At 52.2% G+C, this 27,717-nt stretch overlaps 1 protein-coding gene across 5 annotated transcripts; it reads left to right on the top strand.

The window, feature by feature from the left end:
* Positions 1-71: 71 nt before the first annotated feature.
* Positions 72-27,717, top strand: Gata6 (GATA binding protein 6). Of its 5 annotated transcripts, none has more exons than XM_063231855.1 (7): positions 72-1,046; positions 2,517-3,667; positions 7,519-7,685; positions 10,668-10,793; positions 11,890-11,977; positions 12,071-12,174; positions 26,504-27,717. In XM_063231855.1, the coding sequence occupies exons 2-7, from the start codon at positions 2,554-2,556 to the stop codon at positions 26,669-26,671; spliced, it is 1,767 nt and encodes a 588-aa protein (XP_063087925.1). In that variant the 5' UTR covers positions 72-1,046; positions 2,517-2,553; the 3' UTR covers positions 26,672-27,717. The 5 variants fall into 5 exon arrangements, with proteins under 5 accessions (XP_063087925.1, XP_063087923.1, XP_063087922.1 ...); XM_063231853.1 differs by having other exon boundaries at positions 952-1,090; XM_063231852.1 differs by lacking the exon at positions 72-1,046 and adding an exon at positions 1,111-1,242.

The following is a 27,717-nucleotide window of genomic DNA, read 5'->3' as shown; positions in this document are numbered from 1 at the left end:
GATAACCCGCGACGCCCGTTCCAGTCCTTTGGTCGCCAAGGACCGTGTCAGTTCACACACAACTGCGATCGCCGTTCCAAGGCAGCGAGAGAGGGGTGTGTGCGCGAGGGAGGGGGCAGGGATCCCGGATTTGGCACCAGGTCTAGGGAAGGCACCTCCTCCCCCTCATGCTGATCTGCGCCTTACCTGAAGTCCAGGGAGAGTCACAGCCAGCGGAAGGGCAAAACGCAGGGTGTCCCCGGGCACCGCTGGTGGGAAGCCCCTGCCCTGTGGCACAACCTGGTAGGCTAAGCTTTCCGCACGGCGCGCGGGGACCCCGAGTTAAAAGTTCTCGAAGGTCAGCTGGGGAATGCGATCCTCCCGAGGATTTAGTGAGTATTTTAAAAGCAAAAGACAGGTAAGGAGTGGACATCCGCGGTCCTTCTCTGCCGAGTAGAGGAGCCCATGCTCAAAGGTCACCCCGACCTGAGCCCTAGCATCCCGAAATAGAATCGGGGAAAGTTTAAGGTCGGTCGCACACCGCTGCAAAGCCAAAAAGCTCACTTACTAGGGCGGGAGGGGGGAAGGGCCTGGGGCAAAGCACTTACGCCCCTCATTTTGGGGGCGCGCTCTTGCCGGCGCCCCTGGCACGCAGCCGACCGCCCCTTCTCTGGGTGCGTGAGCGCGCGCACGCGGGTGTGCATGGAACTGGGGGCGCAGGAGGCGCACCTCGCCCGCCCCGGTGTCGGTCGCCAGTCAGGTTGGGCATTCTGTCGCCTCCGCCCCTCCTGGGCGTCCCCCGACTGGGCGCCCCCTGGGGGGCACTCTTGGTCCGGGTGGCCCTGGCGGTGCAAGGCGCCCGGCCCACGCCCGCAGGCAGCTCGGCGCTCATTGTCTGCCCTGGCGGCGCGCTCCCCTCCCCCTCCCCCCTCCTTTTTCTCCTCCCCTCGATCCCTCCTCCGCCGCCGCCGCCTCCTCCTCTTCACCTCCGCGCCCAGCTGCTCCCAGAGCGCAGTTCCGACCCACAGCCTGGCACCCTTCGGCGAGAGCTGTTTGTTTAGGGCTCGGTGAGTCCAATCAGGAGCGCAGGCTGCAGTTTTCCGGCAGAGCAGTAAGAGGCGCCTCCTCTCTCCTTTTTATTCTCCAGCAGCGCCGCGCAGACCCCGGACTCGCGCTCTCCCGCCGCCCGCGCCCTCGGCCTCGCTCCGCGCCGCCCGGGCCCTCTCCGCCGCCGCCGTGCTCCATGCGCCGCGCTCGCCCGAGGTTCGGCCGCTGCTCCACGGCTCGCCCTCCCCGCTGCCCTCCCTCGCGCCCCTGCCCATCCCGGGCCGCGGGGCCTCCAGCGCTGTCCCAGCCGCGATCGGCTCCACGGGTGGCGCCCTCCTCCCCTTCGCGAGGGCTGGAGCGGCTCCCAGGTTCCCGGGACGCCGCGGACCAACTTCTGGTGCCGTTTCCTCGCCCCGGGTGCTTATCTGCGCGCAGCCTTATCTCCGAGTTATCTCAGCGAAGGGGGGCGGGCGCCCGAAGCCGGGCGGGCAGCGGGACCTCTTGCTCGCTATCTAGTCCGGGTCTGTGTGTGGGCATTAATTCCAGTGTGGTTATCGCCGGTGAGGCGAAGCGATCTGGGAAAGCCGCCCGGAGGAGGCCGGCCAGGCTGCGTTCGGCCTGCTTCCCCACCCCCTCCGAGTCTCTGTCATTCTTCCTGCTCTCCCCTTTGGGGTGGCCTCGGCTCTGGGGCGGCCTCCTGCCCCCTCCCATGCGTTTTCCTCTCCTTTTTCTCGGCGCGCTGTTCCACCCCGCTGTGTCCGATACCAGAACGGTCCGGCCTGTGTGCGGCTGGGGGTGACCCAGGGCCCAGGCTGGGCCTCGGGGCTCGGCGTGAGCGCGCACGCGGGAGCCTAAGGTGTGCGGCGCGCCGGGACGCGGAGGGGACGCCAGACTGCTGCGCCGTGGGGTTCCAGCGCGACCCCTTCTCCACCGGGGCCGCCTTCTCCGCCCTGCTCCCCACTTTCTCTGGGCGGAGTGGCATTTTCTCCGGGACGCATTCGGTCTGGTGCGCTGGGTCCGGGTAGCTGTAGGGCAAAGCGGCAGTTTCGCTTTCGGAGACAGGTTGCCGTCCTGACGCGAACCACTTTCCAACGGGAAGCCGTCACCCGGCGGGTTCCAGGGGAGGGCATCCGCTCTCGCCGCCCCGCATAGCTGCCTACTCACGCGTGTTGGGTCCGCGGCCGGAGGCAGCCACCCGGGGGCGGGAGGAGACCTCGGCCGCCTCATTGGGACCCCGGGGTCTGGCGTGCGGGGAGAGGATGCTGTGGAAGGGACGCCGGGTAGCGCGGGGGAATGGAGGTGGGGGAGAGAGGACCCCAGGGCGGCTGCGCAGGCTCCCTCTTCTCTCCTCTACCCACGCCCGCGCCCGAGACGGGATCTCGCGTGCCTCCCTGAGTGGGGAGGGTGTTGGAGGCGAGTGGCGCACAGCCCGCGCTCTTGGTGAACCCCTTTTCTCTCTCCCGTCCCTGTCTCCCCCAACCCTGCCTCAGGAGCTAGGAGTCAGCTCAGAGCGGCGCCGGACCGTGGATGGCCTTGACTGACGGCGGCTGGTGCCTGACAAAGCGCTTCGGGGCCGCGGCCGTGGACGCCGGCGACCCGGGGACCTTTCCAGCGCGGGAGCCGTCCACGCCTCCCTCCCCGATCTCCTCATCCTCGTCCTCCTGCTCCCGGGGCGGCGGCGGCGCCAGCCACTGCAGGACGCCACAGCTTGACCCGGAGGCGGTGGCGGGGCCTCCTGCTCACTCGCTGCTGCTCGGCCCTTACGCTTCGCACGCCTTCGGGGCTGCGCACGGACCTGCGGCGCCCGGGGTCGCGGGCCCCGGGAGCGCCCTGTCCAGCTGGGAGGACTTGTTGCTCTTCACCGACCTCGACCAGGCGGCGACAGCTAGCAAGCTGCTGTGGTCCAGCCGGGGCGCCAAGCTGAGCCCTTTCGCTCCTGAGCAGCCCGAGGAGATGTACCAGACGCTGGCCGCGCTCTCCGGCCAGGGCCCGGCCGCCTACGACGGTGCAACCGGCAGCTTCGTGCACTCAGCAGCGGCCGCGGCTGCTGCTGCGGCCGCCAGCTCCCCGGTCTACGTGCCCACCACGCGCGTGGGCTCCATGCTGCCCGGCCTGCCCTACCTGCAGGGTGCGGGCGGCGCCCCCTCCAACCACGCGGGCGGCCCGGGCGCGCACCCCGGCTGGCCCCAGGGGGCGGCCGACAGCCCTCCCTACGGCGGGGGCGGCGCGGCGGCCGGCGGGGCCCCGGGACCCGGCAGCGCCAGCTCGGCCGGGGCGCACGGCTCCGCGCGCTTCCCCTACTCGCCCAGCCCGCCCGGGGCCACCGGTGCTGCGCGGGAGCCCGGCGGCTACGCGGCGGCGGGCGGCGGGGGCGCTGGCGGCGTGAGCGGCGGTGGCGCGGGCGGGCTGGCGCCCATGGGCGGCCGGGAGCACCAGTACAGCTCGCTGTCGGCCGCGCGGCCGTTGAACGGGACGTACCACCATCACCACCACCACCACCACCACCCGAGCCCCTACTCGCCCTACATGGGCGCGCCGCTGACGCCCGCCTGGCCGGCCGGACCCTTCGAGACCCCGGTGCTGCACAGCCTGCAGGGCCGCGCCGGAGGCCCGCTCCCGGTGCCGCGGGGGCCCAGCGCAGGTAAGCGCGCCGCAGAGGGCCGCGGGGGTGTGGGCCCGGACCGGGATGCAGCTGCCGGGCCGCGCGAATAGACCGGGCGCTGCTTTGCTGTGGAGGCTCAGTTCTTTCAGGCACACACCCTCCACCTTCAGGCCTTGGAGAGGTCGGGGCCAGGTCTGAGACCTGCAGCAGACTAGAAGAGGTTTGCCTGGGGAGTGTCAGGCCTGAGCTCCTCCGTACCCTCTCATTTGGGGAGTTTGGGGTACTTCTGGTCACTTGATTCAGCCTCTCCCCAAACGCACATGCGTCTCATTGAACTGAACTCTCCAAAGGCAAAGACATGCGTGTGTTTCCGGGGGTGCGGAGGAGTTGCGGCCAGTGCGGGAGCCAGGCCCTAGGGTTTCACTGGGTCTCGCGTCCCAAGTGAGCTAGGGAAGGAAAACCTGGGGAGCCCTGGCCTTGCCCTTCCTGTGACTTTGTCCAGAGGGCAGCGGGTGGGTCCGCCCATGGGCCCAATTGGCATCAGCTGGGCAGGGGTCTGCGGCTGCTCGCAGGACCCTCAGAGTCGAGCCCCAGTTTGTAGCGTACCGTTCCACTTAAACACCGCATGCCCTGCGTCTGGCCAGGGTGTTGTCGGACAGACTTTGAAAACAAAACTGGCAGCTTCTTGGAAACGTGTCCTTCCAGAAAGCCCGGCTGTCTCCGTGCTGTTGTTGTTTGCCTTCACGGATTTCTTTCATTTGTTTGATAAACTTGGTCCTAAGAAAAATCAAGGCTTCGGTTGTTTGTTCGTGGGTTTGCTGGAGGTGTCACCCCAGAGTCACTGGGGTGGTGAGGTGGAGGGAGACAGTCAGGTGTCCTGTCCAGGTGTCTTTGATGGCCCAGGTCTAGGCTCCTGTGGGAGGCCTTCCAGGGTCCCTGAGGACCCTTCCTCCTCTGGTGTTCCCTGGGGCAGGTCCCCTCGCCTTTCTGCCCCTTTCCAAGGACTTGGCTGTCACACTTGCTCTCTGGCCTTTTCCTGCTCTGCTGGCCCTGGAGACCATCTCTGGGGTCGGTCGGTGTGTGGCTTGCGTGGGGAATGGACCCTGTAGGCTGTCACCTGACTGCACAGGGACCCTCTTTCCACCAGGAGGAGTGCAGTGATCTTCAAGGGGCGGGAAAGGGGTGGTGGCTGGGTGTGTAGCTTTGGGCCCAGTCTGGGAGCCCCGTGGGGACCTGGGTTGCGTGAATGGGGTGCAGCTGTCTCTGGAGTGATCCTGGCCTCTCTCCACACACCGCAGCTTGCTGCGTGTCCCACAGGAGAGATAACTCCGAAGACAAGCCAAACCGAGCCCTCCTCGGCTAGCAGTGACTGGTTCCCACTGGGAATCCTTCTAGAGCATGATGCAGCTGCAGACACTGTAGTGTGCTCTTGTTTTAAACTTAGCATATTTCTTCTCTAATTATTTTGCTTTTTACATGTGACCTGACAAAGTTAGAGGGGGTAAAAAAAAAAACCTTTCTGTATATTAAAGAAACAAAAATAGGGACCTGGGAATACCCGGAGTTTGCACAGCCTGTTCAGGAAGTCAGCTGGGCTGAGCCAGTGTTTGGGGTAGGAGGAGGGACCCTAACTTTGCCTGTCCTCTCAGCTGTTCTAAGGCCAGCATCTAGCTAGTTTTCCTACTTTTTCCCTTGGAATTTTTTTCTTGAGCCCTTTTGAAGGCAGACTGTTTAATTGATTTGAGCAGACGGCAGGACTAAAACCTGAGCACCATGTTTTATCAGTGTGAACAGTCTAGAAGCTTTGGAAATGCTGCTGCCCTCAGCCCATCCCCGGTCCAGCCCTCCAGAACACCCAGAACTGCTGACTGCTCGCTGTCTCCTGGCACCCAGGAGCTCCCCAAGCAGGCTCCGCAGACACAGGCACCCTTTCCAGCCTGGTCCAACTTTTGTCAGTTTTATAAAAGCAGTTTTTAGGAAAAAAATTCAGAGTAAGGGGTTATGGTTGCCTGGTGGTTGTGGGGGAGAAGTTGAAAGGAAGAGAGAGAATTTTTATGTAAGGAAATAAAAGCAGCCTTCCCAGAGTTCATTTATCCACGGTGGACTTTAAATTTCGTCTTGGGGTTTCCAGGGAGTAAAGGGCTCTAGCGGGGGTGCACGCCGGTCTCTGTCTTTATTGTTCCAGGCCCAAGGCTGGGTTTGCAGGGAATGTCTGCTCCTCCAGCCAGGGGCTCTGATAGGTAACATTTTAAAGTCAACAACGAAGATAAATACCTTGTTTAACTTCAGCGTCCTTGAAGTCTCGAGCGCTTTACTGATTACTGCGCTCAATAGTGGCTTTTAGGGCGGCGAAGAATAAATCTTTGTGATGTGCTTCGAGTCGTCGCCGCGTCTCCATGACAACTTTGAACTCGGCTTGTGTAGGATGCTAACTTCCTTTCAACCAAAGGCATAACTCGAGAACCGAGGCAGGGCGCTTACTTGGTAGGGTAAATAGTATTAATGGGCACAAGCGTTTTTATGTGAAAATCACATTTAAATATCTTTACTACACAGTCGATGGTAGAGGCTAGCTATAAACTGCAGGGGACAGAGAAGAATAGGACCGTTGCTGAGACTTTTAATCTTCAAGTAAAACGCTAAGGTATGATGTTTATGGATTTTAAAAAGCGATTTACAAGGGGCTGGGGATTTAGCTCAGCAGCATGAGCACCTGCCTTGCAAGCAGGCGACCGTGCGGTTGTGAGTTCGATCCTCGGTACAAATTTAAAGAAAAAATGATTTACAAATACTCCTGAAGAATGCCAAATTGAAGACAGTTTGTTTTAGGAGTGTATATTAAATAAATACTTCATTTTAATGCCTTTTTAAAAGTTCTTGAGAGGAAGTAATAAATGCTACAACCATATTCTTTATTAAGATTTGTTTTTCTCCATTCCAAGAAGAGAAAGGGGAAAAAAAAAGATTTGTTTTTCTTAGCAGGTTTAGGTTATGACAATTCTAAAAACTAAGCAGATTACTAAAAAAGATAAAAGCGAACACATTTAAAATACGTTGCAGAAATTAAATATTTAGTGTGGGCAAATAACAGCAGTTTTATTTGTCATTGGGAAAGTCTAAATAATTTTCCCAAGCATCATCAATCAGCCTTTTGTAAAAATTTTGCAAGGAAAAGCCAGCGTGGTCAGGCTTGTTCCTTGTGGCAGGCAAATAAAGCTTCATTTCTTGTATGCCTCCTTCTTAGTGCTATTTTCTTGCTTTGAGAGACCTGAGAACTTCCTTCTTGTAATAAGTTGACATTTGTGCTCGGGAGTAGAACTTATAATTTCACTTATTGTTATTGTTTTTGGCAGAAGACATGTAAGGAAGGGTGGCAGCTATGAAAATACTTTTTAAATTACTTGACAAAAGCTGAGCAAGGCAGTGGTGTGGAGGCCGAGGCAGGAGGATCCTTGTGAGTTGGAGGTCAGCCTGGGCTACAAAGTGAGTTTAAGACCAGCCTGGACCACATGGGGAGACTGTCCCAAACAACAAAAACAAACAAGGGAACAAGGCAATGTGTCCTGGGGTGTTTGTGGGTAGCAGAGATCGGTGGTCACTGTGAAGGTTGTGTGGGGAGCGTCATATGGTGACTAGAGGGATTTCAGATAAAAGCTTTGTCTGAGGGGGTCAGGGGAGCCGCTCCGACTTGACTTCTCCTAGGTGCTGGGGTGCTTCAGCCCTGCCCCAGCTTTCTGTGGCTTCGTGGGGACAGAGGGCGTCGCAGCCCTGGTGCAGATCGCAGTGGCCCCGGCCCTGCGTGTGGTGGGTGGGTGGGGGAGCCCGGGTGCCGGGTTTGGGGAGATCGGCGGGCGCAGCCTCACCCACCTCTCACCCTGCTGTCGCCGCAGAGGTGCTGGAGGACCCGCACGAGGGCCGAGAGTGCGCCAACTGCGGCTCCTTCCAGACGCCGCTCTGGCGACGCGACGGCACCGGCCACTACCTGTGCAACGCCTGCGGCCTCTACAGCAAGATGAACGGCCTCAGCCGACCCCTCATCAAGCCGCAGAAGCGCGTGGTGAGTGCGCCCCGGGAGCTGGGGGGCCGGCTGGGAGGGAGCGCCCCCAAACCAGCGAGCGCACGCCTTCCTGCGTGACCCCCGAGGCTGCAGCTGCTGTGTTTCTTTTAAAATCAAAATCTGCTAGATGTGCTCGCCACTGCACGGAAATAATTTTGGGAAGATAGATGTTCAAGGAATCGGGAATGGTGGAATGGAGTAGGGACATTGTCACCGTGTCCCCTTTGGTCAGGATTGACGGTCATTCCTGAGAAACCAGGACCCCTTTAAAACACGGGGTGCTCAGTGGAGTAGGCCAGGAAGCCTGCACCTCCCGTGTCCCAGTGAGCGACAGGGTCAGCCCCAAATTCCCCACGTCTTTGGGACTGCCCTTGAGCCTGGTGAATGCCATGCTCTAATCCTGGCGATTCTAAAATCTGGCTCCTTAGAGGACCGCATAGAACTTGGGAAAACGTGGAATGATATGTAATTCTCTGACTGAGGACTTTCACCAATTCTAGCAGATTTCCCCATCTTTTAAAGTACAGGAATTCTGATTCTTTTTAAAAGATTAATGTCACTTTGGCATTGTTATGTATGCGTCTAAGGAGTGGGTGTTCCCGGCTATTGTAGTTAGGGAAGTTGAAGCCTCCATGAACCCTCCTAAAGGCTAACATTTGTTTAGCCCAAATACTCCTTGCCTAAACGCCTTTTTAAAGGCAAAATTTGCAGTTAGATGCCAGACGTCTTAAGTATCCAGGTAATTTATTTAATTGTTGCACCCTAATTAGCAGAACAAATGCTACACATGTTGTTTGCGTTAAAAGATTAGAGTGAAATTGCACCACTGCGTGGTCTGACACCTTAAAGAGAAGCAATTAGTTTTAGGGTTGTTTTTAATGCATTTAAAATTAAGTGGCCCAGGTTAGTTCAATGAGAGTATGTGCCTTAAACTTGTTAGAGCCTCCCGTGGCTTAGAATTTTTTTTTGAAAGCATGCTGATAGCTTTGGTGCATAACTCTATGCTTTTATGGTTTGAATTATTCTCATACACACCACGTTAAAAGAGAAAAAGTAATAGGAAAATATTCCAAGGAAGTTCCGTGGTTTTGGGTATTTTACTTCATGAACAATGAAACAAGACAATTGCCACTTTTGGGAAAGCTCAGTACCAGCTAAGCTCGGAAAGGAAACATTGTCTCAAGGCGGTGTAATAGTAACCACTAAGGTCTACTCTCCTTAAAAATGTCCTTTAAGTAAGGTCCTTACTTAGTACCATTTGTTTCCCGCATTTACCAGTAAAAATAACTGTAAGCAGCAAACCAAAGGGGTTTCCCATTTCTGAGTCAGTTTTCTTTGTGGCAGGTGTGTTGGCCAAGACCAAGGTCAGCCAGTGTGCTTCGTTAAATGAGCCCTAAATGATACCAATTGCTGGGTGTGTCACTATCAATTAGCTCTTCTTGTGGGCTTCGTATTTATGGTTTTCATGGGTCTGGATTAGTTCTCAGAAACAGAATGTTGAACCCGAGTTTGTTTAGCCAGCAGTCCAGAACCAATCAGTGTGGATTTGAACTTGCAATGCGTTGCAAAATGCGAGATTTATGGTGTAACTTGAATTCCTTGTCAGTGAGGAATATAACTGAGATGGCTCGCTGCAAGGGACTTTTATAACCCGCTCACCTTCATTTCACATGTTTATGAGGACTGGCTTCCCTTATGATCTGCAGTTGACAATCATAAAGTTCTTTGTTAAAATGGCACATTCTGATAACAAGTTTGCCTCGCATTGGCTCCACATTCCCCTGGAAACTCATAAACGGCCCATTTTAGAAAATGAATCTTCCTGTCTGTTGTTTGCTGAGATTTCACATTTGTGGAAAGGAGTGCTTGTCTAGAATAATTTTTTTTTTTAACTTCGCTGAGAGGGAGAAGGTAAAGAAGCCCCAGTGTGTATGTAAGGTTTTGTTAGTATTTTCATCATTTTAGCAAAGAAATTTCCCCAGATAGGTCTCCTATCATTTAAATCACACTCTTAAGAAGCCAGAGCTAAGAACTGGTGTTAAGAATTATTAGCACCGACTTCTGAAAAAAAGCTGCAGTGCTAAAAGGCTTACTGGTGTCTGTTTTTACAACCGCACTGTAAAGAATGCTGCTAACGCAATATGCAGGGTGTGAACTGCAAACGTGAAATCCAATTTCATCATTTCAATTTGCAGGCAAAGAATTTGCAAATCTCTGTCTTCCAGTTTGGGAATGTTAATGCATCCTCACTGGTATTTTTATTGCCTGTCTTTTATAACTTTGTGTTCAGACTAATGTATAACTGACTTATCAAATTCTGCTCATTAAAACTTCCTCAGGTCTCTAAATGCTCCCCTTAGATTCTTTTTTCTTTCTGTTTTTCTTTCTTTCTTTCTTTCTAAGCTGAAGTCATAGCACAGTTTTTATAGTCATGGAAAACAAGTTTTAAAAGGAACTTAAGTTAGAGACGGATGGTACATTTTGCCATTCTGGGGAGGAAAGTCCTCTAGCTTAAATTCTTATTCTTTAAAAGTCACATGTGATAATGTAGGGGAAATGGAGGAGCATTTTCTTCGCCAAGGGTTTACATCTTCTTTCTTTTTCTGTTTATCTTCTGCTTCTAAGATCGCCCGGAGGTGGAGGTGTAGGGCCCCTGTCCAGCTTCTGGCTGACCGCCCCCCCAGCTGAGAAAGGACCTGGGCTCTGCCAGTGTCTGCGCCGAGGGGGCGTCCAGAGCGGGGAGGCGTTGGTGTGTATGATCACCCTTCAGTGGGTGTTAGGGACACTCGTGTTCATGTCCAGTTGTATCCTCCCTTGTGGTATCTTTCGAGATACAGCTATTTGGCAGCTTTTAGAAAATCTGGTTCCCCGTGGAAAGTCTCCCAGCAGTCCGTCACCCAGAGTGTGCGTGGTGGAGCTGGGACTTGAGGTGCCACGCAGTTGGGGCTTGTATTAAGATCCTTTCTGCTTCTTCCTTCACAGCCTTCGTCGAGGCGGCTCGGGCTGTCTTGTGCCAACTGCCACACCACCACCACCACCTTATGGCGCAGGAACGCTGAGGGAGAACCCGTGTGCAACGCATGTGGGCTCTACATGAAACTCCACGGGGTGCGCGGCTCCCTTTTGCTCTCTGCCTGGTAGAGGTGCAGTGACGTCCACACAGGGAAGGGTGCGAGAGCCAGAGGGTTCGAGCACCTCCTTAGCTGGAAGGTGCTGCACTGTGATCTGGGTGGCCGTGAAAATCAGAGTCCCTGCCTGCTCATGATCACAAGCCCCCCTTGTGTGACACCTTCCCGATTTAGGAACACCAGAGCCCCAGGACACCTTTTAGGAGTAGCGACCAGATCTGTTTGAATTGTAAGCAGTCAGTCAGATGAACTCACAAGGCACAATAATAAGTAGATTATAAAATCCTTGAATGCGAGCAAGGACCCTGGCAGCGGAGGAACTGGTAGACTTTGTCCTTCAGCTTAGAGGACAGGGTAAAATATTATGAATACCTCAAACTTGCAAAGAAAAATAAGGTCTAAGAGGAAGATCGTACATGATCTTTTATTTCATTTATTTATTTACCTACTTACATTTTTGCAGTGCTAAATGTAATTAAGCACTGCACGTTTAATCCATGTAAATGGATTAAATCCAGAGCCACGGGCTTGGTAGGCAAATGCATTACCATTAAGCTGCATTCCCAGGCCAAGTTACTTGTCTGTCTGTCTTTATTTCTTTTTAATTTTGAGAAAAGATCTTGCTACATTGCCCAGGCCATTGGAGCAATAAACACCATACTTTACAGACATTTTAATTTAATTAAGATCTCTATCATTTTTTATGGTGAAATTAATCCAAGGAAAAGCAAGAAGTTTTGGAAGAATTAAATTCTCCTTTGTAAATCACACCCTTCACTTTTTTTTTTCTTCCCCATGCTGGGGATCAAATCCACCCCTGCTACTGAGTATACCCGCTGCCCTCCTCTTTTATTTTTTTTTTCTCCTCGAGCGATTCAGACCCTCTTTTCTTAAGAAATATCGATCTTTGATGGTGAATGTGTAGCCTCTGTGTACTTGGAATCTATTGTGTATACAAATGGGGTTGAGGTTTACGATAAATTCTTTTAAATGGGGGTTTTCAGTCCTGATGCCAGTCTTTGGTTTTTCCTTCAATATATTTAATAAACTTAAGGCTTTATGTGAACATTTTTTAGGTGCCTCGACCGCTTGCTATGAAAAAAGAGGGAATTCAAACCAGGAAACGAAAACCTAAAAACATAAATAAGTCAAAGACCTGCTCTGGTAAATATAATGAAAGGCCGTTGGATCGGGAAGTATTTGCCGGTCCTCGCGGTAGAGCCTGTGTGCTGACGGGGTTTATTTTGACTCTCACAGGTAATAGCAATAGTTCCGTTCCTATGACTCCAACTTCAGCCTCTTCTAACTCAGATGACTGCAGCAAGAACGCATCCCCTCCGACACAGCAGGCGGCCTCAAGGGTGAGTGTTACGGAGCGGACGCCTAACCGAGTAGGTTGCTCTCTAGTACGTTATCTCGAATTTTATCTTATCTGGCAGCACAATAATCTAAACCAACAGTTTAGTTAGTTGATACCTAAGAATAGCTTTTAGAGGAAGTTACATTTAAATGTCAACAAAATGACAAACTCAAGTACTTTACAAACATCTTAATTAAGATCTGTATCATTTTTTTATGGTGAAATTAACCCAAGGAAAGCAAGAAGGTTTGGAGAGTTTTCAGTTGTTTTTAGTGGTACTTTTTTTTTTTTTTTAAGAAAAGCAGAACCTTCTATGTAGTTGCTTTTGCTTCTCCCAGTTCACTTGCCGCTCCTTATCACCCACCCAAAGCAAAGCTCAGCGCCTTTGTGCTCTTGGCTGTTGTTTCCACCGACCTTTGTTGTTGTCCCGTGTTCCTTGGTTGTACCTGGCAGACTGTGGGGGTCTTGGTGACCGTCACAAAGTTTCTGTCAAGCTGTGCCTTTCCCCACCCTGTTTCTCAGATTCTCCTGGAATTCTCTTTTGGTACCATGTGACTGGAGCCTCCCGCCTCAGCCTCCCTAGTGCTGGGATCTCAGGCTTGGGCCACCATGCCCCGCCTCACTTGGAATGCTCTTAAAAAAAGAGGAAAAAACCAAACCAAAATAAAACCACCGGGACTTCCTTTTCTTTTCTTTTTTCTTATGTTTTTGAGGCTGGGGCTGAAACCCAGGGTTCCTGAGTTAGAACACTCCTAGCCCTCAAGCAGGGCTTTAAAATGAGCCTCCTGCTAATTCCTAGGTTAAAGCAGAGACTAATTTAGGACTGTGGTTTTGTTCTGAAATTGTTGGGGCCCTTTAAAATACTGTAGATTCCTGAGCCCCACCCTGGAGTTTTGAATCTAAATTTTTTGGGGGTGGGGCCTGGAAATCTGGATTTTTAAACTAGGGCCCCGGGGAAATGGGAACTGCAGCCCCTGGGTGCTTTGGGATCTGCAGCGGGTCCTTCTCTCACGTCCTGCTGTCTGTACCAACCCCAATTTAAATGTGTAAAACAGAATATTGAAGCTGTGCTTAAAACCAGAATTTGATGTTTCTCTTTGTCCGGAGGCCCAAATTCTCAGGCGCTTTTTCTGTAATGGAAATCCTGTCACCGGAATGGAAATCGTGACACCGGGAGGGGGCCTCAGCTGTTTCTGCTCCTTAGGCACCGCCTGCAGAGCCTTTTGAGCGGGGAGAGGTCTGGCTGGGTGTTTTGTTTGGTTGGTGGGTGCCTGCAGCAGGAGTGGGGCCTGCCACGGAGCCCGAGCTCTCTGTCTCTTGTCCAGCTGAGTTTGAGGGCCACTGCCGGCCAGGTCCCTGCTGTGGGTGACACCTCAATGGCAGAGGGGTCCCGGCACCCACAGGAGGCGTGGGCCTGTTTGTCCCTGTGGGTGCTCCCAAGGTGTCATAATGTGAGATACACGCTCCAAGGAGGGTGAAAGGGCCCAGGGCTGGTGCCACGGGGGCCTGGACGGCCTGGCCCTTTTGCCAGGGACCAGGTGCAGGGAGGTGGCTTGGCCAGCTCAGGCCTGAGGCCTGAGGCCTGGGGCTGAGCAGTGGGGATCTGTGATCTGTGAGGAGTTCAGGTCTCTCAAGGTCTTGGGCTGTGAGCTCCCTGGCCTTCTTCCCTCTTTCCCTTCCTTCCCTCCCGGGCCTGCAGCTGGGCAGCTCCCAGAGATAAGCACAGAAATTCCTGCAGCCCCCAGGATGGGGCGGAGCGTCCTCCCTCCCCTCCCCCAGACAGACTCCTCCTCAGTGTAGGGGCCAGAGCTGGGCCCTGGGCCTGCAGAAGCCCCTGTGAATGGTGACCTCAGTGTGGAGGTCCCCAGAGCGCCCTGTGACTTGGCTGTGTGAGGGTGCAGCTTCCCTGGCAGAGCCCTCTGAGCCTCCTTGGATACTAGAGTCCCCAGGTTACCAAGGGTCCCTGAGTATGTCCATTGCCCCTAGAACCTTCCAGGAGCTTCTCTGAGTGGGCTGAGCCTTCAGGCAGGGGCAGAGCTAAGTGACAGTGCAGGAGCCGTTCTGAATGTGCTGGAGGGGTTTACAGAGGTGTCCTCTCTGACTTTCCCTTTTGGTTCCCCGAGTCTGATGCTAGTGGACAGCTGGCCGGTGAGATTTTGTGAAATGCTATAGGCAGGTTCCCGGAGCAAGCTTGTGTTAGGAGTGTAGAAACTATTGCACATAAACAACCCTGGTGTGGTGGCACACAAGTGTAATCCTAACACTTGGGAGGCTGAGGCAGGAGGACTGCCTGGAGTTTGAGGCCAGCCTGGACCACATGAGTTGAAGGTCAGCCTGAACTATACAGTGAAACCCTCTTTCAGAAACAAACCCCAAATCAAAGCAAAGTACATGTGTTACACAGTACCTATGATGGTTCGGAGGTCCAAGTCTTTGGAGAGAATTGATCCACTCCACACTGCCAGTGAGTGGCAGGGTAGGATTAACCTGCAGGGTGCCACAGTTTAATGCCACAACTGAGTCGGGGAACTCAGCAACATCAAGAGTGGTCTCTGCAGCCCATGAACCGGGACCATCGACTTCCTGTAAGTGGGGAGTCATCCTAGAAGCCCCATCCTTGCCATTCACTTAACCCCGCTCTGCGCCCAGGAATCAGTCTGGGAGCCTAGTGGCAGGCGTGGCCAGAGTCCCAAGTCCTCTGAGGCCAGGGAAGAGGCCCACACTGTCCTGTCCGAGTCTGGGCTGGGGCTCCCTCCCCAGCCGGGAGGAAAGATGAAGGGGAGGGTGCCTGGCACTGCATTCTTCCCAAGGAAGCTGTCATGTGCCATGAAATCATTTCTGCCCAGCTCTGAAAGTTCACTCCTTGGACTGATTTTTGTTTAGCAGCTCTATGCACCTGCTGCTAATTTGCACTTTAATACAACCTCTGAGAGCACAAGACACCCCCTGGGTAAAGGCCAATGGGCCGACTTGGCCACAGAATCACTTAGCTTCTCCTTGTGGGCTGTGCTGCTGGGGATGAGGGTGGACAGATTGTTTCGTGCTTGAGGCCGGGAAGATGTAGAATCACCGGCCCACTGCTCACACGTTGCTTGGCTTGTTTTGTTTTTATTTTTTGGGACAATGTCTCACTATGTAGTTCAGGGTGCTTTGAACTCACTATGTAGCCCAGGCTGACCAAGGTGACCTTCCTGTCTCAGCCACCCGAGTGCTGGCATTACAGGCGTGCACCATCACACCCGGCATATTGCCTGTTTTATTCCTTCAGAATTCCTGGTGTTTATTAAGCAAAACATAAACTTAATTTTTGATAGAGTTGGTTAAAGACTATTATCTTTCATTCTGGCTAAGATTTTCCTTACACATAGTGGAGTTATCGATTGAAAACATTTAGTTGATCTAAACACACATCAGATTTCCTTTGGTATTTATTCTCTATAATATGTAAGAGTATTAAAATCTCTTGACTTCCATTTATTAACTGAGTTATATTTTACAGGCTTTTTGGTTATGGTTCTTTAGTGCAAAAATGTAATGTTCTATGTCGGCAATTCTCAAATGAGATTTAATAAGCAGCCCATAAATGGTCTCATCGCTTCTATGACTTCAAACTCTAAAACTGGAGAATGTTTTGTGTAAACCTTGTAACTCAGCTGCTAAATTTTATAGAGAAAAAGTATTCTGAGTTTTCTTTGGGATAGAAACAATTAGCTTTGGAGATGAAGTTAGCAATAAGACAATGTCTGAGAATTAAGAATCACTGAGCATATTTTGCCCTAAAATAATCCTATAAATAATTACTAAAAAATAAACTTCCTGAAGCTGATATTAATGGTGACTGTGATACACAGTCACATGAAGCGTGGATGCTGCAGTGAATGGAGGTGAAAATGGATGAGTCCTTGCTTTGCTGGTTGGCGCAAGCCTGTGATCCCTGTGCTCACTTGGGAGGCTAAGGCAGGAGGATCAATAAAAGTTTGAGGCCAGCCTGGGCTACAAAAGTGAGGCACTTGCTTCAAAAACCAAACCAGTCCAAACCAAGAAGCTTTGCTGGAGGGGAGGCAGTGTTTACAGTTGGGTAAGACCAGGCCCCACAGCTGGAATTGCTCCTGGGACAGTGCCTGGGGTGGTTTCAAGGAGCGCAGACTTAGATGTGTAAGTGTTGTAAACCAGTGATAAGCAGAGTTCCCCAGGGTCAAAGTGGGAGCATGGAGTTCATCGCAGAGCTAGAAGCAGTAGAGGAAATTCAGATGAATTGGGCAGAGTTTTTATGGGAGAAAATAGGGACAGTGGTGTGTGTGTGGGGAAGTTTCCCATCTCCAGAGCAGCTGAAGGGAAATGTTTCCAGAGGTTTAGTGCGGCTGGGGGCAGGGAGCGAGAAGCCAGGGGCTGGACTGGATTCCAGCTGCTGAGTAAGACTGGTGGAAAGCAGAGTCTTCAAATCCCCACCAAGCCAGCCGCGCGCGGGACTCCTCAGCGATCTGACCCTGAGCCCAGGCGCCAGGCATGGCCTCAGCTGCCACCGCACCTCCTCCGTCCAGGGCTGGGGCACTGTGTGGATTTCCTCTTCCAAGGGCACGAGTGCCCCGGAAAGGTTCCCCCACTCTGGGCTTCTTGCTGGGCACTGCCACAGGCCTGGGTTCTGGCCGCTTCTTGCTTCTGTAAAGGTGTCCTTGGTGCCCCCAGGAGCCCCAGCGGGGTTTGAGAGACACAGACCCCTCGGGTGCTGTTGAGGGAGGCCGGGCACACAGGCAGGTAACGTGTAAACTTCTCGGAGGTTTTATGTATGGACTCCGCTTAGTCCCTGTAGCTCACTGGACAGTTTTTAGCTAAGGGAGGGGAGTTCATCCTTCCCCTCTTCCTTTCTTCATTTTATTTTTTGAACCTGCAAATGAATACAGGGGCTCCTTGTGCAGGCTGATCTCAGACTTAGGATCCTCCCACCTCAGCCTTCCCAGTAACTGGGATTAGAGAGGCGTGGGCCACTGCCTGGCTGGAGGGAGAGGGTGCCTTGCCAGCAGCTTTCACTCCACTGTCTTTCTCTAAGCACGGGAAGTGGGATTTACCCTGGATTACCACCGGTCACGAATTAACAGTGTTGCAGAGGGTCTGGGCTTCTCAGAGGAGTTAGGCAGTCCTGACAGTTGCCTTGGCCAGTCTGGGCGGGATATTACCGCCATCTTTCATTTGTTCTGTAGTGCTGGATCAAACCGAACCGAACCCTGGGTCTGACTCTTTCTCTCCAGTGAGAACAGTGCCACAGCCCTGCTTTGCTCTAGATTAAAGGGTTCTGTTAGGGCTCCTGGAGTACTCAGCGCCCCGAGCTCTCAGTTATAAGGTCTTCGCCCAGGGAGGGGCCCGCATATTCTTTAGTCCCTTTCTTATGCCAGCTGCCTTCAGGGGATTTTCTCTCATTCCTCCCTCAGAGTGAGCGCAGAAGGGAAAAAACCAGGCCAAGGTCGAGGTCAAATTAAAAAACAGGCTTTGATCTGGACCCCATCTGGCCGGTGCCCAGTCAGTGAGGCCGCCAGCATTGGGGCTCTGTTCTCATCCCTCTGAGATCTTTAGAGAAGAGTAGTAGTTGTTTCCTTAAAGAGATGTGAGGAATTCTGATTAATTTCAGTGTCAAAGAGCCACTAAAACACTAGCCAAGTATGGAAGACCCTTCACACGATTCTCCTCAGCAATATTCTACTTAGAGATAAAAATGTACTGTTAGCCAGGAATGGTGACCCACTCCTATAGTCTCAGGGCTCTGGGAGGCTGAGGCAGGAGGATTTTAAGTTTGAGGCTAGCAGAGCAAGTTAGGGATGGCCCTGTCCCACAATAAAAAAGGCCAGAGATATAGTTCAGTAGTAGGTACCTGGTGTGCCATCCTCAGTAGTACAGAAAAAGTTAATATTAAGTGGGGTAAGATTAGGTAGAAAAATATCAGTAAATTTAGTGAAATTATCATTAAATAGTAAAAAATACTGTTGATAAAAAAATTAAAAACCCTGTTTATTTAGGAATGCAACTATAACAAGATTCTTTTAAAAATATCAAATAGAAGTTTGCAACTTTTTGTTTTTGTCTTGTTGAGGCAGAGTTTCACTATGCAGTTCAGGTTGGCCTTAAACTCACTGTGTAGCCCAGGCTGGCCTCGAACTCCCAGTGATGCAGGGCTGGGATTATAGGCGCATGCTGTCACTGTGCCCATTAAGTCCCTCCAGCGGGAGACTTACACCCTCCGCCGCGGTGCTGAGCTTTGTGGCTTTGACTTCCATCAGTCTCTGAGCTCACTGCACAAGGGTCCCCTGGCAGGCAGGCAGGCACCCATTTGTCTTCAGTCTGTGTTGTCTGCAACACTCCTTGTTAAATAAATCAAAACAAGGGTTAAGAAAGTGTTCCTTCTCCCAGGCTCGGGAGAGAGCTGCAGTCAGCTTCCCTGGCGGGGTCATTTATGACCCAGGATGCCCAGCCACCTCCGAAGGACGCAGGGCCAGGCGGTGGGCAGGCGTCTCTGCCCCCGGAGCTCACTAATGCGCGCTCGCTCCTGCAGTGCCTGGACTGGAGAAAAACGCTTGCTGGCGTTTTCACCTGCGCGCTCGCTGTGTGCCAGGCTCACGAGCCGGCACGTTTCCATTTTGCTCACAAGGCTACGTGTGCGTGTGCGTCCACGCATGTGGGCAATGGAGAGCTGGCGCATTGCATTGGAATCCAGTGGCTTCATGTGTATAGTATTAGGAAACAGTAAAACTCTATTACTTTTTAAATAGTTTGTAATAGAGACGGCCACCCAATTTATCATAGACCTGTGGTTTATTTAATAAGTGACTCATTACAGTCTGAAAGCTCGAATCGCTGGTGAAGCGCAAGTAAGGGCCGAAGTTATTTACCTTTGCATATGGCTTCAGCTCAGAACGCAACTTTCCTGCACAGATGGCAGCTGCTTTTTTTCCCTCCCTCCTGCCTCAGTAAAAATGCATAAAAATTGTCACAAAACATGAAATAATGTTACGAGAAAAACATGGCCCAATTTAGGAAATCTGGCTTAGAATGCTCTGTAGAATTATTGCCAAATGAATCTTCAAAGAAAATGAATTCCTTTACTGGAACAAAAGCAATTTATTATGCATTTTGTGGGTGTCTGCCAAAAGAGTTACCAGCAGTGACACAGCTAATGAGTATGAATTGAATGCAGCGTAGTAGATCCGTTTGTGTTTGACTCACCTGCCCATTTTCTCTGAAATGGCTGTGATTCCAAAACAGGTGTTAAGCCAGGGCTGGTGATGCGCCTATAATCCCTGTATTCAGGAGGCTCAGGCAGGAAGTTATTATATTTTTTTTTGTCTTTTTCCTTTTCCTTTTTTATCGGTACCAGGGAACTGCCTGCTTGCAAGGCAGGCGCTTATGCCGCTGAGCTAAATCCCCAGCCCCCAGGAAGTTATTTTTAATTTGTTTTTGGTTGTCTGGATGCAGAGTTTTACTGTGTTGTTCAGCCTGGCCTTGGGCTATGTAGCTCAGGCTGGCCTTGAATTTGCAGCAATCCTCCTGCCTCAGCCTCCCCAAGGCTATACAAGTCATGTGTCACCACGCCTGGCAAAGACCTTGTTTTATTGACCTGAGATTTTAAGAACTACTTGAACAAGTAAACCACAAAGCATTGGTTTCAGTGTCCTACTGGGGTTTTGGGCTTGGCAGTATTTTGCCAGAGCTGGAGCATGTACTGTAGAATCCTATTTTCTCTTTTAAGCACCAAGACTTTGCATTTAAAGTTCCTGTTAAATTAAATCACTTGATTTGTAGTGAAGTTGATTCTGGGGGTTTGCAGATTAGCAGCTGGAAGGAAACTGATTCAGGCAGCCAGGCCTGAGCTCCAGCTTGGTCCTCCAATGATAGCAGACGGCCAAGCTTTTGTAAAAAGCTGTGTTTCTCCTCCTGGGAGAGGGGAAAGTCATCCCGACTACCTGACCCTTCGGATTGTGCTGTAGTGCTAGTGGCAGATGCCTGCAGGACTCACACTACTTAGATACAACCTTGGAGCTGAGAATGACATGTGTGCTTTATTTGCATGGCACTTTTGTGTGTGTGTGTGTGTGTGAGAGAGAAGACAGGGCCTTGCTCTGTAGATCAGACTGGCCTTGAACTCACTATGTAAGCCAGGTTGGCCTTTGACTCTCGGCGATCCTCCTGCCTCAGCCTTCCTAGTGCTGGGATTATGAGTTTGCACATCATACCCAGCAATTGTTATCTCCCTAAAGTGGAAATTCAGAGTTGGTCTGTTGGGAAATCATGCTTTAAAGGTTCTCATGCCACCCAGCACATTCACCTGCTCTCTGCAGGGGGAGTGTGTCCCAGATGCTGCTGCTGGGCTCTCTGACTGGAAGGCTTTCTTTCATGGACTTACAGATTAAGGTGCTTATGCAATCTCCTGATTATAAAAGTTATAAAAGTTAGGATCACAGTTCAGAAGGTTCAGCTCTTGCCTCGGGACCTTTGCCGCTCCACTGGAAGATTAAAATAGAGTGCTGTGTCCTGGTTTGGTCCAGCAGATGGGATGAGCCCTCCCCATGGCAATTGAGTTTGCTCCCAGTAGTCGCTGCTTACCCAAGGGCTTTGCCACACTTGCTCCTTAGGGTGTGCACACACCTGGGAAATGGCTGGCTACCTTACCCAGAATACTCTCTGGCTATGGAATTGGTTCCTCTCAAGCTCGGGCAGCTCACTCCCTGCCCACTGCTGTGGTCTGCTACTCACTATGTAGACAGAACCTAGCCTGGGCCCCCAGGGGACAGCTGGCAGCTGTGACATCTCCAGGAGAAATCTGCTGAAGATGGAGAGGTTGTTGGCTAAAGGACCAGGACTCTGGGGAGAGGGTACACCTGAGGTAGCTCTTAGTAGAGTAAGGGCTGAGAGTGACTTCGCTGTGACCCGCTTTCCTACCCCCTGCTGGAAATGGACTCACACTCCTGTCTTGAGTGGGTTCCCTCTAAACTGCCATGGGCTTGCTTTTGTGTCTGGCCCTGCCTTGGCCAAACCAAGGCAGCATGGAAATGAGTGTGTGCTCCCCGTGGCCGGAATGCAGGCCTGGCCGGGCTTTGTCCTTTTGAGGAAGGAGCTGCCAAGTGCTGCAGGAGTCTTGGCTGCAAGGGATGATGGCTCTCTTGAGAGAAAGCATTGTGTTCACGCATATGCTCAGGCCCGTGGGGAGGGCCCAGGCTCAGAGGTCCATAGGTGATAGTCTCGCTCTGCGTATGACCACGAGTTCTTCAGAGCCAGACTTCCTTAGATCAAAGCATGGTCCTGTGCATGCTAAGAGAGCCCTTCTAATGAACCCTTTTTTGGGGTTTTCTTCCTCAAAAGTGAACTTTATAGCTGAGCATGGTAGCATACCTGTAATCTCAGCACTCAGGAAGGCTGAGGCAGGAGGATTGCCTGGGCTCCACGGCGAGTTCAAGGCCAGCCTGAGCTACGCAGTGAGACGCTGTCTCAAAAAACAAATAGAACAGGACTGCAACTTTCCAGAAACTCACAAGCAGCCAGATACTCCACTGGGTACTTGAATTCATGCGTGTATGGCATCATAAATCTTGGATTTTTTTTTTTTTTTTTTTTTTTTTAAGGAGGAAAGGTCTATTTAGTTCATAGTTTGTGGAGGTTTCAGGCCATAACTGGCTGACTCTATCCGGGGCAGCATGGCATGTGGCAGACAGCAGTAATACTTCATGGTGGTGAACAGCAAAAGCAATGAGAGAGAGACAGAGAGTATGCATGCGCAAGTCTTGGCTTTTTTTTTTTTTAAACATTATTTTATTTATTTTTTTGAGAAAGGTCTCAGTGCTTAGAGCAGGATGGCCTTGAACTCACTGTGGAGCTCAGGCTGGCCTCAAACTCAAAGCGATCGGGCTGCTGGGATTACAGGCCTGTACTGCCATGCCCAGTGGTCTTGGATTTTTTCGATAAATTCCACAGGAAAGAGGTCCGGGTGTGCCTGGTTCCCAGGCCAGGGATTCTCACCCTGTGCAGGCTGCACCAGCCGCTGTGCTGTCCCTGGGTCATTTCTTCCTTTCCGAGGGAGTTTTCCAGCCCACCGCCTCTGCACCTACAGGCCAGGCTGGGCTTCGCCAGGCTGATAACATTCTTTCAACAGGAAGCGCTGTTCTCAGCTGTCCTGCCAGGCTGCGGGGAGATAAGCCGGGATGGGAACAGCAGACCTCAGCTCCACCCTTGGCTCGCACTTTGATCCTGAGAAAGCGGGGACCTGGCCTGGCCAGTGGCTGCTGACTACCCAGTCCAAGCTGCAAGGAGGGAGGGTTGGCTGAGGTTGGGTCAGGTGCTCCACCTGAACTGAGAAGTGCTAGATTTAATTCAGTGCAGGGAAATGTTAACCGGCCGAAGTCTGTGCGTGCCTGGGTGGTGCTGACTCCAGGGTCGTCATAAGTTTTCTTTGATTTTCCCCCAAAATGGTATTGATTTTTCATAGATCATTCATGAACATGACCCAGGATGGAAAGGGACATAAAATGAGCCAGGGGCCTCAGGGGAGTTGCTGGCAATCCTCCTGCCTCAGCCCCCTGAGTGCTGGGATTTTATGTGTGCGCCATCTTGCCTGGCTATCCAGCCCTGCTGCAGCGGATTTGCTGGTCTTCCATTGTTCAAGTGACTCAGGTGCACAGAGGGTACGTGTCAGTGTTGGACTTGTGCAGCTGTGTGTTTCACGAGTGCACAGCTTCCTCCCAGACCCTAGGCTGTGACAGGAGGCAGACAGATGCTTTCTGGGGTACACAGGACCCCTCCTGCATCTTCACAGCAGTGCCCCCACATTGGTTCCTCCCTGGCTTTGCAGGGAGAGTTCTGACCCCATCTAGAGTGGCTCTGCCCTCAGGTGCTGTGCCCGGAGGCTCCTGTCTGAGTCTCTATTAGCCTGTGCAGGCCCTGCTTTAGGGTCTCCGAAGTCCAGGGCTCGGGAGGGGTCTGGATGCCACAACCCTGCCACCCCCCACCTCTTTCTTGGTCCCCTGTAACATATCTGTGTGTGGGACAGAGAGTTCTCCTCCAGCTGGTTTTCAGGTAACAGTGTGTGACAGGGATTTCCTCATCTTGTGCCTGGTTTTATTATTTTTATTGATTGCTTCACCCAGCAGAGGTGCCCTGCCTCCCTGCACCATCCCCTTACCTACACACCATGGACTGCGCCCATGCTGGACACAGCCGGCGGCGGCTGGCTTCCCTGTGGGACCTTTCCTTTCTTCTGGATTATTTCCACGTGAGACCCCAGAAGCAAGGCTACGGGGTGAAGCAGGGTGCAGACTTCTTGAAGTTGTAGGACAGGACTGCTGCCTGTGGACATACTCTAGCCCCGCCTGCCAAGGACGGGGGGGGGGGGGGACTGGTGTGATTGCCTAATGTCAGCCTTCTGCATGAGCAAAAAATTCCTTGTAGCATTTCATGTTTATTTGTTATGTGCTTTATTTAAAGTTGTCAACACTTAGGCACTAGCTCCTCATACTACCCACCTTTTCTTTCTTTTTTTTTTTTTTCTTGAAAGACAGCTTACTGCTTTTTTGTGTGTGTGTGTGACAAGGTTCACTGTATAGCTCAGGCTGGCCTCAAACTCACTGAAAGCCTCCTGCCTCAGCCTCCCGAGTGCTGGGATTGCAGCTGTGTACCACCTTGCCTGGCTAGGCTGTTGCTCTTGATCTCACTGGTGCTGATGTCCTTGGGTTGAATTTGGGGGTTGTCTGCCCTCTGTGGCTCTCTGGGCCTGCATAATGCCTAACATTGTCTGAAAAGGAAGATAAAAGGTATTTCAACAGATAGCTTTTGTGATTACTGCTCAAGTGTAAGAATAACATCAAGGTGTTAAGATTTCTCTAATGTGGCTTTTTTTCAAAAGAGCCACGGGCCTTTTGAGTGGTTGCTGGAGTCTTTGGTATCTTTGTGAAGAACTGGCAGTAACAGTTGGGACAGGACGACCCTGGGTGACTTCTTCTCTGGATGGGTCCCTTTGGCTTTTGTTCCTGGCTGGGAGAGGGTACTTGGCAGAACACAGGGCCTAGGTCCTTTGCCTTAACCACAGAAGTAGTAGCTTATGTGAGCATCACCGCTGTTGTCAGACACTAGGATAAGGACTTTAGTAGGTCTTAATTAACTCAGGCTCAGTGTTTTTATTTCGTTTTTTTGAGGCAACCTCAATATGTAGTCCAGGCTGGCCCTGAACTTTTGTAGTCTTCCTGCCTCAGCCTCCCAAGTGCTAGGGTTACAGAATTACAGGTGTGTGCCACCACGCCAGACAGTGATCCCAATTTAATTGTCATAGCCAACCCTGAGGATTTCAGGATCGAAGACCCTCACACAGAGGAGGAGCTGAGGGAGGTGACCTTACTCAGTAAAGTGACTGACCTGACCATGATTTACACCCGAGCTTCCTGAGTGGTGGCCTCGACCTTCTCGGGAAGTCTCTGCCCCTGTGTCCCTTTCCTGATCTTGCTCTGCTGCCTCCCTGTGTCAGCCAGTTTGTCACTCAGGGTCAGTGACTGCCCTGTTCCCATTAGCTGGCGATCCTGGTCCTGGTGGGAACTTTGCTAATATGGTCCATGTTGGTGACCACAGAGTGGTGGCTGTGTCCACTGGCCTGGTCTCCTGTACCCCGGGGCCTCTCTGCCTCTCATGCTCAGGGCACCTGGTCAGGCCCGGGAGTACGGGGGTACGGCTAGAGAAGAGGCTGAGTCAGGGTGGGTGTGACCTAAATGCTTCAGGGAATTCTTTTTCTGTGAGCCCCAGGTTTCTTTCTAAAACAAGCAAATGGTTTGTCATTGAATGTTGTCATCTGGGCTTAAATCTAGACTCACACCAGCTTGCTTATAACAATGGCTGTGGAATTATTAGCCACAATTGATCGCTGTTGTTTTTGGAGACTGGGTCTTGGTTGGTTTGTTCAGGGTAGCCTGGCAGCAATCCTCCTGCTTCTGCCTCCTTTGTGCTGTGACTACAGGTATGCGCCACCACACCTGGCCCATTTTCTACTGTAGACAGCTCAATCACCTCAGGAAATTTTGTTGTTGCCTCTCAGGGTAGTCTTCCACATGGGAGTGCTATCATTGCTGGGTTCTCTGAAGCCATCGTTTTTTCGAGGAGTGAGGGTCAGGGCCAGGGCTGGTTGGTCGTGGGGAGGAAGTTTGCAGGGCTGAAGGCAAAATGCCTGCCGGGACCGGCCAGCTGCTGTCCTGGGGCGCCTTGGGGTGTGTGCAGCCAGGAAGAACCGCAGTTTGCGGGGTGAGGGTAGGGGAGTGTGGCCTTGGGTCCTCCAGTGGCGGGGACACCACACAGCCAGAGAAAGGCCTAATGCGATCAAGCGTGCAACAGAAAAACCACTTGGACCACAGGGAGCTGCCCACGCGTGCAGGAGGCTGTGCCTGGGTCACTGGTTGGGAAAGGCCGCGCTCCGCCCAGAGTACCCCGCCTGAACACTGCGGTTCCTTTGGTTTTTGTCTGCAAAGGGACAGGCTGTTTTCTCTTTGGCCTTGCTCCTGTGGATGAGAAGATACTGGAAGGCGTACTTGTTGCTGGAGGAATCACGGCTCGACTGGTGCTGGTTAGGAGAGCAGGCCTTTGCTGATGCGGTGGTCTGCAGCCCCGCGGCCCGCATGCGCAGAGTGAGGCAGCTGGTCAGCTGGAGCGCGCATGCGCTGAGCCAGAGGAGGGCCGCGCTCAGAAACCTGCGCGCTGCTCTTTCCGCTTGGACGGAGCCGCTGTGCTGTGCGGTGTGTGCGGTGTTGCACCCGCTGAGGTGTTGGACTCCGCCGGGTTAGTGCAGAACTCTGCCAGCCTCTTCTCTGCCCGGCTCTGCGTCTTGCCAGGTGGTTCCTGAGGTTGCTGTGTTTGTTTTGTGGCACTGGGCATCAAACCCAGGACCTAATCATGGGAGGCAGGTGCTCTTATCACTGAGCCACGTCCCTGGCCAGTTATTGAGCTCAAAAGTTAACAGAGGGGCCAGGCATGGTGGAGCACACCGGTAATCCCAGCACCAGGAGGCCGAGGCAGGAGGATCACTATGAGTTAAAGGCCAGCCTGGGCTACACAGTGAGTTCGAGGCCTGCCTGCACTACACAGTGAGACCCTGTCTCAAAAAAAATGGCAGTCAACAGAGGAATGTTTGTATGTGCCAGGGTCAGGTTGGTGGCCCCGTGTGACAGCTGCAGCCCAGTGAAGAGCGCCTGCCGGCTGCGTCTCTCTCCTCTCCACCGGGCTGCACGGCCAGCCCTGTGTCCCTTGTGTGGGACCAGCAGCAGTGGGCCAGCTGACGTAGTGACCTAACTATCTCTCCCCTCTGTCCCTACGTTCTCCAGGCGGGAGCCCCAGTGATGTCCAGCGCGGCCGAGGGCACCAACCCCGAGGGCAGTGAGCTCAAGTATTCGGGTCAGGACGGGCTCTACATTGGCGTCAGTATGGCCTCGCCGGCCGAAGTCACGTCCTCCGTGCGGCAGGATTCCTGGTGCGCTCTGGCCCTGGCCTGAGCTGCGCGGCTGGAGGCGGGGAGGCAGCACCCCGATCCCCACGGTGGTGATCACGCAGACTGAACATTCCTCGGATGCGGGATTCAGTGCCTTTGCTTTGAAAGGGACCTACTCGCCGGGAGGCTCGCAAACACGGGAAAGGGCTCGTCCAGGCCCGAAGCGCCGGGGCCACCTCCAGCCGACCTGCAGCCCCGGGCCGGTGCCGGCCTCACCTGCTAAGGAGGATGGAGAGTTTTAAGGAGCAGCTTCATATGTTTTGTCCCAAATCATGTGCTTCTTCTGATCTGTTGGTTATTCCAGAATTTCTTCACACCTGCTCCCAAGCCAGCTTCATGGAGACACCGTGGGAGGCCACATTCGTGCAGGTCGTGGGGGCTGGGTCGGTTCCAGGGCCTCGTGGAGCGCACGGCTCAGTTTGCAAGGCCGCATCTAACTCTAACTACACTGTGACTGACTTCCACGTTCAGCTCACGTGACCGCTGTGAGGCAGGTCGCCATTTGTAAACAGGGTAGCAAACAAAATATTTTTCTTCCATGTATACAATAATTTTTTTAAAAAGTGCAATTTGCGTTGCAGCAATCAGTGTTAAATCATTTGCATAAGATTTAACAGCATTTTTATAATGAATGTAAACATTTTAACTTAATGGTACTTAAAATAATTTAAGAAACAATGTTAACTTAGACATTCTTATGCTTCTTTTACAAACACATCCCATTTCTAATATTCCCAATTGTTGAAGAAAACCGATTTCAAGAACAAATCTTCTCAGGAAAAATTGCCTTTCTCCATTTGTTAAGGATTTTTATACAAGAACCCCATTGTACCCCCTCTTTGGACTGTGGAATACATGCTGGAAGAACTTTACTACCTAACGAATAGCATTTGTAAATATTCTGGGCATCTGTAGACACTCGAAAGTTGTATAGCGTGACTAACCCACAGGTTGGTTTACATTCTTTTTTTTTTTTTTTTTTAAATGGGATGTCCTATGGAAAACTGTCTCACCAGAGTTTTTAAAATAAAAGGGTATTGTTTTGTGTTC

This window comes from Cavia porcellus, unplaced genomic scaffold (assembly GCF_034190915.1).
Source record: "Cavia porcellus strain 051 isolate PalLab524CR breed Dunkin Hartley unplaced genomic scaffold, mCavPor4.1 scaffold_20, whole genome shotgun sequence".
Lineage (NCBI taxonomy): Eukaryota > Metazoa > Chordata > Mammalia > Rodentia > Caviidae > Cavia > Cavia porcellus.
This window is presented reverse-complemented; position numbering and strand designations above follow the sequence as displayed.